Raw genomic sequence first — 17,927 nt, forward strand, 5'->3', positions numbered from 1 at the left:
ATGCCATTAAAATGTTTGGATAAGGAAAGGTCCATGTGGCTTTGGAGCATGGAGGTGGGTTGTCTCTGTCTTTCTCCTGACCTGGGGTGGCCATCCTGAGGGTGGCTGGGAAACATGGACAGGGGATTGGGGGGGTGCACTTGCCAGCCAAGTCCTCTTCTTCTTCCACATTCCTAAAAGGAGGACCGCCTATAGCGGCACAACCTTCTCCCTTCCTCCTCCTGGGGACCTCCAGACCCTCTCACCGACCCACATCAGCTCGGCAACCCCAGGTGACATCCAGCACTTAAAAGATGCTGCTGCTTGTGATAACACCATCCCAGCTCTGGTGGCACATGAACAATGAAGCAGGTTTTTAAAAAATCACCATCACCTGGTCATTTCCGTAATAATTTTACATAAATTTAGCTATGTTGCCCGACCCTGAAGGAGGGAAGGAACTCGGGCTTCTGAAGCTGTGGCCGCGGCAGTGCAGCACCGTGCCAGGACTCCCTCCACCCGCAACGGCAGTGCCACGCTGGTGAAACAAAAAACACCTGTGCTGACAGGGCCTGCCCTGTCCAGAAGTCTCTTCTTAAATGTGGGGCGCTTAACCCCCAGGCAGACACCCTGCCCCGTCGGAGACCATCCTCTCCGGGTCCGTGGGGCCAATGCCCCATCCACCCAGCCCCACCGCCAGCAGCCGGCTGCCCCGTTACTCCTCACGGCGTCAGGGGCCCGGGCGGTGGTCACACGGCCTTCCTCGCCTCACACGCCCTCGGCCGGGGGCGAGGTGCTGCCGTGGGGCCGCGGCCCCGCCGGTACCTGCCGCCTCAGGCCTGACGCCCCGCCGCCCCGCAGGCCGCCCGCCCAGCCCGGCACCTCGCCCCCTATAGGCGGGGCGGCCGCGCTGCCCGCTCCCCTGAGGCGGCGGCGGCGGTGGCCTCGCCTCCCCCGCGGGGCTCGGCGCAAGGGCGCGGGGTGGCGCCGCTGCGAGGCGGCGCGGGGGCGGCGGCGGCGGCTCCGGCTCCAGCTCTGGCTCCCCGGCACCAACCGGAAGCGCAGGGGACGGAGCGGGAGACGCGGTCGTGCCGGTTCTAGCCTCCTTCGGCGGCTCCGGTGATCGGCGCCGCTCGGGTCCCGCCAGCCCGGAGTCCCTCGGGGAAGGTGAGGAGGGTCAGGAGCCCCCCCGCCACGCCCGAGCAGGGGGCAACGCGGGGGAAGGGGGGCGGTGGCGGCGGCGCGGCCGGTGCGTGTTTGGCTGGGCGGAGGGAGGCGGCCGGCGGGGGCGCGAAGCGGTGCGGCCGGAGCGCGGGTCGGGACGGGCCGTGGGTGTCCCCGCCGGGTTTGACGTTTACCACCCGCTTGAAGCAACTTTGAAAGTCCTTGGAGGGGAGGCGCTCGGCCGTACCGGCGGCACGGCCTGACCTTGCGTCGCCCCGCGGAGCAGCCGCCGGCTCAGTCCGTCACCCCGTCCCCGGGGGGGGGGGGCGGTGGTCCCGCGGGCCCGCGGGCGCCGGTGGGGGCCGAGCCGGGCCGGGCACGGTGGTGTCGGCCGAGGGGCACCCGGCGGGTTGGGGAGCGGCGGCTGAGCGGGGCCGGCGCCGCGAGGGGAGGGTGCCGCCAGCGACTCTCCTCACAGCGGGGCGGCCGCGGGGCCGGGGCGGGGGCCTCGCCCGCCCCTCCGCTCCTCAGGCGGTGGTTCCGAGGTGTGCGCTCCGCCGGCACCTGCTGCGGGTTTTTATGTTGTTTCGGGCACAAAATTCCTCAGGTTGGGCTTTGAGGTTGGACTTTCCTTCTCCTACGTTGTTTTTTTTTTTTTTTTTTTCCTTTTCCCCCTCACTTTTTAAGTGAAGTGGTATTATTTGGTTTGTTTGCTCAAGTTAGTTCTTTTCCACCAGTGTGCCTTTTTTTTTTTTTAGCGTGTGTGTGTGTGAGCCGTCCCGTGTCCGCTCTCTCCAGCCTGCTTTGCTGTGGGTTTTAGTGACAGAGCCATCGGGAAAGCCATGGATCATAACTTTTTTGTAAATTCCAGAAGCAGAAGTAATTTGAAAGCACCGGATTAACTGGGTCACGTCCTGAAAACATCATAGCTTTCCACCAGAGGCACGCGGTTAGTTGTTTTCAGGACTTTGCCCTGAAATTGTAAGTCCTCAGAAGCCTGCCTGTTTTATCTGTCCGTAATGTGCTTTGCGTACTGGTGGCTGCGCATGAATAGTGGTGACCCCGGAGAGCCCGGCTCGCTGACGGAGGAGAAGGCAGAAACGCTGACAAGACCGAGGCCCCGGCACCCCGCAGCCGTGCCCGTGCGGGGACCGAGCTGCAGGTTTAGCTGCCTTCTCTTTCCTGCGCCTTGTCGTGTGCGTACTCCTGGCAGACATCACTGTCGAGCTATAGTGTGAGCGAAGTGAGCAGTTTAGGGTTTCTCCGAGGTAAAACGTTTTCTATTTAAAGTGAAGCCTTTAAACCTTTCAGTCTCTGCCATTGACACAGCTCAGGCCGAAAATAGTTCTTTTCCTGAAGTACTCAAACTGTTTAGGCAGAGTTGAGCTCTTTTTCCGTAGTGCTGATGGTTATATAAATTCAAATAAAATTAGAAATGTTATTAGTGGAAGGTATGTGGAATTCTTCGGTTCTGACAAAGGACAGGCTCAAATGTTGTTGCTTCTGTAACTAAGGTAGGCAGAGCCATGCTTCCATTCTCACCATCTGCAGGGCTGCTGCTCAGTCTGATTATGAAAGTTTAGGAAATTGTAGGGGTTTTTGACTTGCTGGGAGATTAGAAGATTGGGATATATTTAATTTGGAGGTGCGCTTGGAGTTTGTTTGCATCTTATCCATCAGCAGTTCATGATATGATTAAAGGATCTTTTATTTATAAAAACTTCTTTCTGCAATATCTCTCATAGCTCAATATCACTATGACTCCTTGTCAGTTTTCTGTTTAGACAAGACAACGGTTAACCACGTTTTGGGGTTTGAGTGTTTTTTTGCTGTTGTTTTTCTTTTTTTTTTTTTTTTTAAAAAAAGCTAAATAAATATGCTGCTGCAAAAATCCAGGTTGATATGCTCAAGGACTGTAGGCCATGTTGGATACAAAGGATGATTTGGGTCTAAAAATGGATGGTCAAAGATCCTGAAAGCAAATGGGCTGTTTTGCCAAATAAGGAAACTTGGCACATTCTGCTGTGTATTTTAAGATAGCACAAGTGTAGTGTGCTACTACTTTATTGGCAATATGTTGGCAGCGTGCCCTCCTGAAAGAAGCACTGAATCTGCTCCGTGGAACCACACAGTGAAGTGAGGGCAGTGAGTTGCCTGGTTGCTCCCTTCAGTAAATTACAAAGGGCTTTCCTGAAGTAATTGGGTATTTAAGCGGCGTCAGGTGCATGTGCAAAGATGAGGGATGCAATTTTCAGTTCTGCAACCACGCACTAAGCAAAATATGAGTTGCAGTTGCTGTGCAATTTGTGCCAAATTCTTTCCTGCCTCCTGCATCCAACTTGCAAGTCCTAAGTGGAAGCTCTCTATGCTCTGGGGTCAGTAGCTGCATGGCAAATAGGAGGGTCTTCAGTCTTTTACGTGGAGTAAAGCAGAGAGTTGGGCATGGCAGCACTTCCCCTGCAGCACAGGCTGTTCTTGGGGAACTGGGAGGTATGAGTGAATGTGTTGGGTTCTGCCACCATCGCTGTGCTAGGATGCAGGGCAGGGCAGCCTGCGGCGGGCTCGGTTTGCAACTTGGGGACTCCCTCACCTTGGGAGGGTTTGGGGGGAGCAGTAGGCGTGGGACCCCGGTAGGGTTCTGGGGAGGGACCCCCGCACCGGTTACTTTCCAAGAATGCTGTAATTACAACAAGCCAGTGATGGCGGGTGGTTTCCTACACCGAGCACTTATTACTGTACTGAACGGAGCTTGTTGTGGCTTAATAGCTTGCTGCAAAGTGATTCTGCATAATAGGGACCTGACATATTAAATACTAATGTTAAATAATGTTAAATAGTAACCTGACATGTTAAATACTGCTAAATGCAGCTCAGGTCTGTTTTTTTTTAGCCTGAAATTAACAGCTTCTAACAGCATGCTCAAATAAGTTATTATGAGGAAAAAAAAACAAACCCACACAGAAGAAGATGGAGATGCACTTGCATGATTACAAGCTCATGTTAACTATTAGAAATAAAACAAGAAGGAGAAAGTTCCCCCCCCTCAGGCCCCAATATCCCATAGGAATAATTGAAAGAACCAGCAGTTGAATTATTTCTTCAAATACCTGTCATTCACCATTTCTGAACTGTCACATTTTCATTTCATGGACAACAAGCAGCAAATTCAGTCGATGTAGTGTTCCCTGCTCTTACACGATGATGGTGATTAAACACTCAGAACTGTGTTAGTGGGGAAGGAGGGTGCTGACGCCAAACTTTCGTTACGCTGCGTGTGGGGGAATTGCCGTAATGCCCCAAGCCTAGAGACCCTGTTGCAGAGGACTTCTGTCTTGACTGCAGAAGAGTAAGATGCAAAGAAGTGCCATACATTGGTGGAATGATGCGCTTGTCTTGGATGCACGTGTAACGCTATGGAGTTTTATGAAATACCTGATTTTTTTTTTCCCCCTTAACCAATGGTGTAAACTCAGATTGTTAAGTATCTTTTAAAACAAGATGACAAGTTAATAACTGTGTGTGGATTTGTCACTTGCAGTTGTTGCTCTAAACAGTTGTTTTCTGAAACATAACAAAGGGATTGGTCTGTCTAATTGAGGATTAACTACCTTGCATCCGAAAACATACAGTAATATTTAAACAGGTCTGTTCTTTCATCTAGAAGGAGAAAACTGTATACCTAACTTAGGCTGTCATTAATTACAGATCTCTAAATAGTGTTCCATGTAAATCTCTTGTTTTCTCTGGAAAAAAGCATCTGGAAGAACCTGACACAAAGCAATGGACCATTCCGTAAATTGTATTACTTTATTGTATGCTGGTGCCTATAGCATCTGCAGCTGATTGACTGCTGTAGATAAATTTGAAATTGGGAAAGTGTTAAAAGAATGAACATTAGCTTCTGCAGATGCTTGTGTGCCAGGCACTGCATTGCGACTGCATAAGTGTTTAGGTAAGGTTTTAAGCAGCAAGGAGGACACATCGGAAAAGTACTCCCTTGTAGTTATCAAGTGTCTGGTGTGCATGTTGTACCATCTTGAGGTCTTGTTTTCTGTGGAATCTTGGAATAACATCTTGTTCTATGTTAGCGTAACTTTCAGAAGTCAAATCATTTACTTGTTTATATGGATTATTTGGTTCTTTTGGGTGAACAATAGTTTAAAATAGCTTGACAGCTCTTCAGAACTATTGAATTCAGACAGTGAAGGCCAGAAATATTTGGGTTTTGCGATGTATTTTTCTTTTCAGTTGGTTTTCTGTTCCTTCTGTCATCCCATCTGTTATCAGCTGTTCACACTTTCCTGTTAAATTTATGCTCAAGTCGATGCATATGCTTTTGCGTACGAGTAACATTACTCTTCTGAATAATTCTGTTGTCAGTAAGGAGATTATTCACTGTAGCATAATTATTCACGTGCATAAAGGTGTGCAGGGCTGTGGACTTACATTGTGAGGTCTCTGGGTTGGGAAGCTGACCTGTTTTATTTGTCTATAAAACGTCACATATGTTTGAGACACGGTGTACACAGTGTTAACTTGGAGCAACTGCTGGAGTAAACGAGGCAAATGAGCTTTTTTTCTGAAGACGTGCTAATTAAGTAGCACTGGCAAAGAAGCAAAAAGTTAAAAATGCCTTTGCTGCCCTCCTGATTTGCAGGAGTAACCAATTTCCTTTTCCTTGAGCTTTGTATAAAGAAAATGCATGCAGGGCAGTGAAAAAGATGACTCTTAGATAGCAGGAAACCTAAAGACAATGACGACAAGGTTAAAACAAGAAGAAAAGGGCAGCAGGAGAGTTCAGGCACTTGTATTGGGGAAGTAGCCAGTAGGGTACTGGATGAATGGACTTTATTTCACGTCTCATGGGTAACCCCTGCTCTGACTCGCAGGGCTGGGGAAAGAGCGTTCGTGTTCCCCCACCCAGAGCTTTGCAGGCTGGCTGTCCGTAAAAGGCGTGCAGGAAGCCTGCTCCCTCCCAATGGGATGCCTTCTGTAAATGTAGTGAAGTTATCACGGTCTGGTGAGCGTTTGCCTTTACCTTTATGGGTGGTGAAGATATGTAAAACGAAGCAGGCAGTTTCAGGAAAGGCTGTATGTAATCATATGGAATATGTAGAAAAAAAAAAGTTGCTGTCAAATGATATCTTAAAATTTTCATCAGATTAGCTGTACGATCAGGAGAGCCGGTGGGGGTAAATGATGTCTTTGTGTTTGTTACAGAAGGGACGAGGAGGGGTTGGCAGTCGGCAGTGGTGGGTGTATTGCAGGTGCATTTCCCAGCCCCAGGCAGCATGTAATGTGTGGATTCCATCTCAAAAAAGCCCTGTGGATTGGAGGCTCCCAGAAGACAGTATGCTTTGGTACTATAGTTAGACCGGTATAATTGGAGGTGTAATTTTCACCAGCAATCCAAAACCTCTGTGTCTTTTTTTTGGCTTGTTTTATTCAAACCCATCTCTTTCATTTTATGCTGATAAGTTTACGTTCATTGATTGCAAGTATGGTAACTTTTGATGGTAATTAAGACTAGTTTGTCTAAACTGGTGCATCTGAGCCTATCCCGCAGCAGGCTTGCAGATGGTTCTGGAGGATGCCATGTCCTGCAGTCCCTCCCACTAAGGACGTGGGGCTTCCTGATCTTAACACCATGAAAAAAAGAAACCTAAAATTAGGCATTGTTCATGCATTTAGGTGATAAAGTTTCTTGCAATTCACTACGGGCATAAGCCTTATCGCTGTGAAATCTCTGAGAAGGACGTTCTGTTCCCCTGGCAGCCGACGTGGGATCATCTCTTGAAACTGCCGACACCAGCCCTGGCACAGGCTGCAGAATTTCCCATGTTCTAGCCCAGATGAATTACCCTGTCCTTGCGCTTTGTTGTAACACGCGAACAGAACTGAGTCACTCGGGAAGAGACGTCGGCTGTGGCCAGGTTTTCCCACATCCTTGCGCGGAGGACTCCTGCCTCGTGCCCTGGCGCAGCCGGCGTCAGCGGGAGGGCCGGCGTGCCTGGCGTGCCTGAGCTCCTAGGCAAGCTCGGAGCGAAGAGCGCGCTTCCCCTCCGCCGGCGCGCTTTGCTGGCCTCGGGGAAGGCAACGGCGCGCCTGCCTTTTGCAGAGCCGCTTCCAAGGTGTTCGGGGAAACGTCAGTATTGCTCTGAGGAATATTTTTAGTCGTTTCTGTCTCTCAGCTGCTCCTAACAGCTCGTGCAAATTATGCAAACATTTGCACAGCCTGTTGGAGTGCGAGTTCCCAGGCTCTTCTTCTCCTGCGCCCCATGGATTTTACTGTAGTGTGTTTACGGCCACTGGTCTCTGGTTTTGAGGTGTCTGAGTGTGGGTAAGAAAGTCCGTAAATCCACGGAGCATATGTGTTAATGAAAGCTTTTCTCTTCACAGGTTTTGCTGTGGTATATTTTGTCATTATGAGATGTCGTCTACCAGTGCTTCATTTGTGCAAATTAGATTTGATGACTTGCAGTTTTTTGAGAACTGCGGTGGAGGGAGTTTCGGGAGCGTCTACCGAGCCCGATGGATTTCTCAGGACAAGGAGGTGGCTGTAAAGAAGCTGCTCAAAATAGAAAAAGAGGTAAGAGTTTACTTTTCATTCACTTTGCTGTGGAAGCAAGGACAGAAATTCTTTTCTAGTGTCTTCCATCTTCTAGCTAATTGAGGCAAACTACCTTGGGCTTTTTGTTTGTTTAATTACAAAACACCATAACTGGATGATGTTACAATAAAGACACACTGAGGGGGCCCCAGCCGAGGCTTTCTCCGCTTTAAAGCGTTATTGTGTTACTGTTTACTGTCCTCCCCCACTTTTCTTGTTTAGCAGCTCCTTCCTGTGCCTGGCCCTGAGGAGGAGGAGAGCTAGCTGCACCTGTGGAGCTAGTAATTTCCCGTCGATACTGCCGGGCATGTTGCTAGATAGGAAGGGGTGGTGTTCACTGTCTCTGCCTGCTTCTGTTTTCCACTCTTTACATCTGGTCTCTTTAAGTGCTGTGATTTGTGTCTGTATGTTCACTATAGGCATAGTGTGTGTTGCTCTGCATTGTCTCTTCCCTGCCTGCTGCAGGTTTTGATCTGGGGCTCCAGTAGCTCCAAGTTAGTCACAGCCGCACTTTGGCTTGGTCTCATCTTGCAGCGAGGTTTAGGCCTAACGAGTCACCTTCCCTCATGGCATCCTGTGCGCCTGGAAAGGCAGACGGGTCCTTAGCAGTCCTGTGGGAAAAAGCAGAATTAACTTACTGCACCTTTACCAAATAAGGTTGGTCTGATTTTTTTTTTTTTTAAAAGATGTTTAGGTTTACCTCAAATCGTCTTGACCCTCAGCTTTGTACAGTCCCAGCAGAGAGAAAGCATATGCAATTGTCACAGCGCTCCAGTCTGCCTGCTGATCACCACCACCGATGCAGCAGTGAGGACAGACCAGTGCAGTGATGGACAGCACAGTTACTGGACCGCTGTTCCAGCATGACTATATCTAACTTGTATACAATATCCTCAAAGTATTTTAGGAGGACAGTTACAAGCTGGAGGACAGCAGAGCAGTGCTAGGGATAATATGCTTGGTACATAATCAGACACCAAAGTTCATCCGCTGCTGCAGCAACCAAGTTAGTGTGATTACGTTATGCTTAGTGATGTGATAAGTGTGTTTGATCATGATTAAGCAAGTCGCTGTCTAAAATAATGTGGAAGGATCTCATGATTTTTCCAGGATGGTGGGACATGTACACCTTCTGTCCAATATCAGATTGTACTGTTATCTTTATTGCTACTATATGTTAATTTCAAAAGATATACAAAGACAAGTAAAATCAGTGCTGTGAGGTATCAGTAGTGCACTCCTTGAAAATCAACTGGTTGGCAGATCTCAGTAGTGGTCAGTGAAGTAGCTGTATTGAATAAGTGGGCTTCTGACGGGATTACACAGGAGTCTATGCTATACCTGTTGCTAGGTACTTCAAGCATTTTTCAAAGAAAATTTAAAATGAATATTACTACATCTTGTGATGGCATAAACCTTAGTGGAATGGGAAATGATGAAGAAAGTAGGACAGTCATATGTATTGCTTGACACAGTTGGACCATTCAACAAAAATATTTTTTTAAACCAGCCAAATACAATGGTCAACTTGTAGTAATGTGGAACACAGGTTGCACACTAGGAAAGGAAACTGCCGGAAAGAATTTAGTATGATTTAAGGGTTTATCTAGGTATTAATGAAGGCTTGCAACTCATTAAGAGCTCATACCATGGTGCTGTTAGGCAAATTAGATTAATGCGCTTGCATATCCAGATGAGGATCAAGTAATTTGTAAGAACCAGGCGTGCTTTATCTTGGTATGTGGCACTGGGTGTTGATGGGTGTGAAATGGGCGTTAGGCAGTAGATGCAGACCTGGTTCTGTTATGTTTAAAATAATATAAAGGAACTGGAGGGGCAGCCCGTGGGGGACTGCAAAACACACTCGGAGTGGAAAGTAGAGAGGCTGTGCAGGGGTGTGTGTCAGAAGGAGGTGATGGATATCATCCATCAGGATGAGTTGAGAAGGGGAGCAAGTGCCTTCCAGCACAAAATTGTTTATTTTGCTTCAGACTGGTCATCATTTGCAGCTTAAACTAACAGGATGGGTTGTAATTGGGAGCAGCTTGGTGTGGGCACCTTCTCTTGAAATTTTTCTGGGGCAGCAGCAGAGAGGCAAGTGGTGATGCCTTAAATAAGTCTAGCAAGTTGTGCCAGAACTTGTCGGTCAAAACACCTAGAGAATTAAAAAATGAGAGCTTGTTTACGAAAACTGCATTTTCATGTGGAGAAAATGATGGGCTCGTTTAATCTAGTGCAAAAAGTTATTACAAGAACTAATGGTTCCGATCTGAAGCCAGACAAATTAGAATGGGAAATAAAGCACAAATTATAAGGAGTGAGGATGAGTAACGCTTGGAGCAGACTACAAAGGGAAGGAACGAAGGTGGAGAATCCTTTCCATCTCTTCATGTCTTCACATTGAGGTGTCTTTTTGCAAAATTGTTTTTATCAAGTTGTTAAGCTCAACACAAGGGCAGCTTGCTGAAGTATAGTGGCCTGTGATGTAGCAGAGGCCAACCTCGGTGGCCTAAAGGTGTCTTCTGACCCTGATGGCTGTCAGTCCATTTCCATACATAGTATGCAGTATGTTTGTCTGTAGTGATGACAATAATGAACATCTCTGAACTGTGCTGAGAAGTCAATCGTGGGTCAATGGCTTTTCTGATAGCAATAAAAAAATAACTTGCCATAACTGTGTTTAGTAGGGATTTGGATGGTTTGTGTTTAGTCCAGAAAACTAATTGTCACCCTTTCTGGTTTGTTTGAAAGGAAGTGTCCTTTTAACTTCATGACTGATTGTCTTGTATTTCTGTTAACTGCTGCCAGTAAACCATAACAACTGATTAAAGAGAAAACAGAGGAGAGTTGGGAAAAGCTTGCTCAGAGGAATTTCATGCTAGCCGAGTCCAAGGGCACAAGCCAAGTCAATAGAGCTGTGGTATCATTCTGCAAATATGTTGTATCTGTGTTTCATTTTATTAAACAAGCCAATCAAAACCAGCAAAGGTCGTGAAAGCTTTATATTAGCCAACTGGCTAACAAGTTCTAACATGTGAAACAAAGCAATTTTTGTTCCAGTGTATAGCAGCATATCATACTAAAATACGTGCTCAGAAAAACTTACAAGTACTTGGAAGGGTGTTGCTCAGGCAGATTTCTTCAATTTGAGAAGAAGAATTTGAGAAATGGGAAGACCTTTGCAAGGCCCTAACTTTTTATAGCCAGGCAGTAAAATATGACTGTATGGGAAGAGGTGTGTGTTTATATGTATAAAATATGGCTAAATACAGCTGAATAGGTGTGCTGAAAGAAATAAATATGCTGCGAGGCCTTGATTAGAGTATCAGATCTGAAACTCTGGACAAGACTTCTGCTGATTAAATAATCACTCAAGACACGCTCCTATAGTTTAAATAACAGCAAAACCAAAATTAAATTGCTGTTCTACTATGTAGACCAACTGCTTTAGCAGTTTTAGTTTTTAAGCAAAGAGTTCCTTGTGAATTGTTTTATGGAAAAATCAAACTATCAGCGCGATGCTTATGATGCATGTGGGGGGAGTAGAAATATAGTAGGATGTGTGCTTGTTCTTTTTGCCCTAAGTGATAATTATGTGCACTCATTGAAGAATTTCACACATTTACTACTCAGGAAGTTATTTGGTATTTTTGTGGGTGATTTATATGAATTATTGGATAAACCCATAATTTGGCTCCCACTGAAATGGGTGAGAAAGATTGGGCCCAAAGGCCTTATTCTGCAAATTGCTAGCAGTTCTTTTGACTCCATTGTCTTGAGCAGATAGCTGCTGGACCAAAATGTTACAACCTGTTGTTTTATGCCTTGCTGCATTAGCTTTTCACTGAATAACACTCGCCTCCTTCGATTGTCTGTACATCCCTGAAGTTCCCCTGTTATTTGTCACTGCTTTTGAAGGCTGTGCTTTTGGTGGCTGCTTTTGGGCAGCTGGCATCTAATCTGGAGTGTGGTTCTTCACCAGGAGATGTATTACTGCTGGAATTTTACCTGGAATTTGAATTGAATTTTTATGTCACTGCTCTTTGGAAGTACTCTATGATCCATGAACTGTCTCTATGCTATTGACGGACAGCAGTATTGCATCTGATTTGCTTGCTTCAGCTGTTACAACCACAGTACTTAGGTACAAGATGGTTTGGTTTCATGCAGTACAGCTGTTCCTGGATTCCTTCAAAATGCTGGCGGTGGTCTGTGCAAACTGCAGGAGAGTGGCGGAAAAAAACCCAGTAAAATGTAACTGTAATCTTATTGGGAAAAACTTCTGGTGAGCTAACAAAACTAACTTGTGGATAAAAGATGTTAAATTGAGTAGGATTAACTGTGCATGCTTTGTTCAGTCATGTCTGTGCAATGCATTTGAATTTTATGAGGCTCAAAAATAAAAACATGTTTTTACTAGTTTCGATGCTGTATTGCTGGAAGTCTGACTACCATGGAAATTAATTTTATATTGTCGGGTTTTCTTGTATGTAATACATGTGCAATAAGCCTTAGGGGATCTTTTAATGCTTCATAAAACTTTTCATATGGAATATAATGTAGCCTGTTCACTTTTTTGATTTTATGATCCACTTCTGGAAGGGACTGTCCAGAAAACATGGATTGTGCGTGTACCTTCAGAAGGGGGTGAGTTAAGTATAACCACATGCATGTCACTGGACTTACCTCACTCATGTTTGTAGTCCTAAAAGAGAGCGTGTGGTAATTTTAATGTGGGTCATGAGAGTAAGGACTGGGAATGACTTTCAAGAGTAACAAGAGCAAAACAACAGAGTAAAATAGAATAAAACAAACCAAACCAAACTGAAATTGATACTTAGCCCTAACAGGACTAAAAATAGTAGATGTTCTTTTTGCTTGCAGTTTATAGCTGGTACGGGTGCTTGGGTGCCAGCCTTGAATGACTCTCCGCACTGGGACCTGGATGTAACGAAGGGCAATTTTGATGCTTTTTTATTATTTTATTAACTCTTTCTAGGAGCTCCTACTCCCTTATCCCTCTCAGGCCTGAGTCAGCAAGTATTGAAAGTGATTCAAGGTAATATCTGCCAGGAAATGTCTGGATTTACCTGGTTCCAACATGGAGCAGGGGGATGACAAACCTCATGTTTCCAACCTGTGGTTCCTTTGGTGCAGGTGCTATTGCTAATGAACGGTGAGAGAGGGCTTAGGGTGTGTGCTATATAAAGGTATGTAAGGTGTAGGAGTCAAATATATGAACTTTCCAGAGATATCTGTGCTTGTATTGGAAAACTGTAGAGTTCACAAAAGAAAGGAGAGGTTGTATATCCCTTGAGTAAGTGATCTCATGGGAGCCCTTCCAGCTTTATATTCATTTAAAGAAATACTGCTGTTATCTTGTTAACAGCTAAAAGGAAATAAAACTGCATTTATTATACCAGAGGGGTGTTTTAAAATGTCTTTGTGTTTTACAGAGTGGTTGCTTTGTAGGGTTTTTTTGTTCCTTTTTATATTTTGGTAAAGGAAATGTCTTAGAGCACTCCTCTTGGTGCTGACTGGGGTATTCCCAAAAGGTATCTAGAGGGTACTTCGTACCCTTTCTAGACTGGAAGTTGTCACAAAGGGTTCAGATGCTCCAGGTGTTGTATATTCTGTATCTTGCAGAATAAATTGTTTTGGATAGGACAGGCTTCTGCAGTAAATCTGACTGCTTTTGAGTTTGCCCTACTCTTGGCTTTCATTCAAGGGATATGTTCTGGAGGACTTCATTTTGTAAATGAATATAATGTTTTCAGGTGTCAGTAAAGTCACTGCATTAGATTTTCTTGGTGCTTTGGATAAGACTGTACTGTAAGTGTCGAGTGTCATGTGCGTTGCAACCAAAATGATATCAAAGCCCACTGGTATTTGAGAGAGACCAGTATAATGAAAGGTGATGTAGCATTGCCAGAATCCAATTATTCTTGGGAAGAGCAGGCTTTGGTTTCATTTTGCCCGTTTTAAGAAGAAACTTCATTCCTCTGCGTCTCTGCTCCCCCACACGATCTTGGAAACATAGCAATTCAGACATAGAAACATTTTTATTTTGCTACATTTTATTGTAGTAGATTTTTTTACTTGTGTATTTAAACACTTTTATATCAGGTTTTTCATTAGATGAATAACAACTTTCAGAGTTGCTTCATGTAAATGATGAGTATTTGTAATATGAGTTGTGTGGCTTACTGAGGTTTTTTGACCCAGCTTAATTTGAGATTCTTACTTACACAGGCTTGTGTATACACTCTTAATCCTTTTAAATCAAGCCAATTTTGTCTTAATTTGATTTAGACATCAGCTTCAATGAAACTGGCATGTCAGGGCTCAGACTGGCAATCTGTGGCTTCAAAAGTTATTTTGGGTCGGTTGAGATGTAGTGACTGTCAGTGTTGTCATCTTAGCTTGCAATAAATGAAAAGCAATTTCACAAGTGCTGGCTATCTTGCTGTAGCCCTATTCAAGAAGTTACCCTGTCCTCATTTCATCAGCTAAATCACCAGATTTTGTACTGACATTGTAAAGGGTTAAGTGCATGACCTTGTGTTGACTGGTGGGCAGCTTTGAACAGTTACTAAATAAACAAACTTGATATGCAAGTAAATTAGTAGGCTAAGATACAGGATATTTGTTTGTTGCTTCCTTTCACTGGAGTCTTGAATTGCCCTAAACTTTGTCAGCTTGAAGCAAAATTACCTTGCATGTGCTGCTGGTCAAGAATACCTGTGCAGCTGCCGTAGCTTAGTTGAGGCACAGGAACTTACTGTGTGTCTGATCCCAGGGTTAGGAACATCTCTGTGAGATTTGGACCCTTTTGCCTCAATTATCTTTAATTTTGGGTTTGTTTGTTTTTTTTTTTTTTCAGAAGGTGCAACATCTGCAGGTGAACAAGTTTTTATGCTAGTTTCCTACAAATTATGAATAAATGTTGTTTAGAATAGGGAGAAAATCTGCCTCTTGTTATTTAGAAAGCGCTCTTTCTTATCCTTTTTGCTATCCACAATATGCAGCCTGTTAGGATATTATTAAATCTTCATTACTTTTGTAATTAGTTTAATTCCATCATATATTGTCTTAAAAATTATTCTGTCAATCTGCTGCAAATTTTTGTTTGACAGTGGGTTGCTCAAGTTGCCAGTGGATACTTAGCCTCATTTAAGGGTATTTTTCCTTTTATTTTTATTTTAAGTTTTGCTCTAGATGTGTTTCTCCCTTTTCTGTTTTCTTTTTGCATGTGCTCAGTTATTATTTATAATTTGGAGTAGAGGTTGTGTTGCTTATTTCTCCATGCCAGCAACCCTTGACATCAAATGGCAGCTCTTTTGTTTCCCCTCCCACGACATTCTCTGACCCCGAGCTTCTGTTGAAGTGATCAACTGCAAAATATTTTTGGATGCCTGAGCTGTCCTGAAGCTTTGCTGTAGAAATCTCATGGAAGAGATCCTTTTCTCTCAAGGTGGTGTTTTAGGCTGTTGTGGGCCCAAACAATTGAGGGTTGGTTTAAGTTAGTCTTAGGTCTACATTTATCTAACTTAAAACAAGGTTACAGTGCAAAATCACGTGGCAGGTGAGACCTAGTTGTAACTTTAGAGTATGGTAAGTGATTAAATGTTTGAGTCTCAAGTGCTTTGAGGGACAGCTGACAATTTAAATGTCTGTAATCTGCATTGAAATCTGCTGGTATTGCAGTCCCTTGGGATTCTAATTAAGTAGTTTACACTCACTGCAGCACACAGAATGACGAATTACTGTTTCTGGTAATACCAAAGTTGCTGTTCAGGTGTCTGGAAGCATTGTTTGAATCTAGCCCAGTTTCTGGCTTGTTGCACGCCGGTGTGATGGTTCAAGCAACCACCTGGTGCTGGAGTTGATGTGATCCAAGTCTGGGATCGTCAGTCTCCTGGAGGCCATTTTTCACAGGTGTATCCAAAGCAGAGCATGGGAACCACAGGCTTTGTTTGGGGACCCCAAGCTACCTGCCACACACATGGTAGCAATGGAATTTTGAACATGTTTTGTCCTCTTAAGAGGGCAGTAAAACATTCAGTAGGACTAGGCATGCCCTCCTTTACTTGCCTTTTTTTCTCTCCTTTGTCCTTAATTTTTGACTGGCTGCACATAAGGTGTCTGGGGCACAAGATTTCATTGAAAACGAAGTTGAAGAAAAAAAAAACCCCAAAACTATATATCCTAACTTTAAGGGAAGCATCAAAATCAATCTTTTTAATTGTAATAATGCAACTAAGATTGCAAAAGATATTTCCCATTTACCTATTGCCGCTTATGAAGGTGCTGATAGAGAAAGTTTCCTTTTTAAGAAACTATAATGTAAGGCAATATAAACAGTCACAAGGAAACATTCAGACCTGTTTATGTTAGCTGGAGGCTGCAGGGGAGCCCAGAGAACAGCTTCAGCATTAACTCTTTCTCTCATACTCAATTAACTGCTCTAACACACGGGGGAGGCCAATACGGGCAAACACGGAGCTGCTTTTCTGATCCATCTGCCTCCAAACTGCCCTGTTTGTCTTTTTAAATGTGTTTCATCTGCTACAGTTCAGCTACTGGGAAAGAATCCTATTTGCAAATACCTGTTCATTTATTAGATTTATGTGTAGTGATTCTGCATAATTTCTGTTTAAGAAAGCCAGCTCCACTGGGAAACTAGGTGCCTGGAATGACAGTGACCACTTCTGTGCCCCCTCAGTCCCCTCTGCAGCTCGGCTACCCAATGCCCAAAGAGCAGCGCAGCCTCTCGGGCACAGGAGGGTCCCCCCATGGCTGCAGCTCCTCGGTGAAATAGTGCCTGGCCCCTGGATGTCGCTGGAAGGGGACAGAGCCACACATCTTCCACTTCTCTTCTTCTGCCTCTGGTTGCTCATTTATTTTACTCCAAAACTTTTGAAAACTGAGGTTGCCGATGGCTAAATGTTGTAAGCAGGGGAGAGAAAAAAATCATGTAATGATACACAAAACCCAGAGCTATTTGGTCAGGTGTGTATCGGACACTTGAGTTTCCAGTAGCCGCATCAAAAATAAGCATGGTATGTAAAAACCCTTGAGCTGCTGTAGGAGTGGGGAAGCTATCGGTAGGCACAAGAAGACAACATGCAGTTGCTTTGTACGAAGTTGATCTTTGGAAGGTAGAAAAAACAAAAGGCGGGAATGTAGGCTGGGCACGTGTTGGCTTTTCAGTGAAAACTGAGGCACCCTACAAATTTTTATCTGGCAGAGGCAGAATAGGAGAGGCAAGTAGGTTGTTGTTCTGGAAACTTGTTAAAATAATCTAGTTGCTGCATCCTTGAGTGAGCGAGTGACATTTTCCAGGAGGATTTCTTTTCCTTTTCCTTGGATGAATTGCAGAGCAGAGAAAATGTAGTGTGTGCCTGTACGCAGCTAGAAGGGCAAAAGCACAGAAATCACTTTTTGTCTAATCATATAATAACCTTAATTTTAGTAATGTCATGCATTGGAGGCAATCCTATCAATGATGATGGCTTATAAGTAGTGATTGGTGGTTTTTCTTTTTGGTGAACTCTCTACTTTTAATCTCTTAAACCGAAGAAAAGGCTTTTTACTTTGACCTCTGCGATGTGTCTGTGTATGCTGAAGTGTTGCATGTGATGTAAGTAAGTAACAAAAGACAGATAAAATCCAGAGTTGTTGAATTGCTCTTCCTTTTGCTTGTCACCTTGCTAGTACCTCCTGTAAGAGTTTGCGAGGGCCCAAAAGGCAAGTATAAGACTCAGAACCCCACTCGTTAGGACCACACATTTTGGAGTTCTGCTCTTTACTTTTGCTTTTTGGGTTGTTTATGTATTACTACCAAAGTCTTTATCGCAAAGTCTTCTCTCCAAGCCAGTGTCTCATCTGTCCTGTGCAGAAGTTGGCAGTAATGTGGTTTCTGGCGCTGTGTCCCAAGTGGTTTGCTCCGTTTCCATTGCAAACTGCTTCCCTGTTAGTGCTGCATTTCTGGAAGGAGTCCTGCAATTTTTCACTGACTGGGAATAAAGCTCAGTCCTCCTGGGGTAAACAAGCATACTGTTGTTACTTAATAAATTTGAAATCTGCAGTATGAAACCTCCTGCCTTTTCATTACTGTGTTTCTGTGCTATACTGTGAGAAGGGAGAGATTCCCTGCCCGCTACGGCTGTTA

The 17,927-nt window shown here is 44.7% G+C and overlaps 1 protein-coding gene across 1 annotated transcript in view; it reads left to right on the forward strand.

The window, feature by feature from the left end:
- Nucleotides 1-982: 982 nt before the first annotated feature.
- Nucleotides 983-17,927, forward strand: part of MAP3K20 (mitogen-activated protein kinase kinase kinase 20) — a 69,085-nt gene continuing 52,140 nt past the window's right edge. The window contains exons 1-2 of the mRNA XM_082483360.1: nucleotides 983-1,146; nucleotides 7,543-7,732. Of these exons, the coding sequence (XP_082339486.1) occupies nucleotides 7,574-7,732 (159 nt within the window). The 5' untranslated portion in view covers nucleotides 983-1,146; nucleotides 7,543-7,573. The remainder of the gene's footprint in view (nucleotides 1,147-7,542; nucleotides 7,733-17,927) is intronic.

The sequence above is a fragment of the Vanellus vanellus genome, assembly GCF_965231255.1.
Source record: "Vanellus vanellus genome assembly, chromosome: 5".
NCBI lineage: Eukaryota > Metazoa > Chordata > Aves > Charadriiformes > Charadriidae > Vanellus > Vanellus vanellus.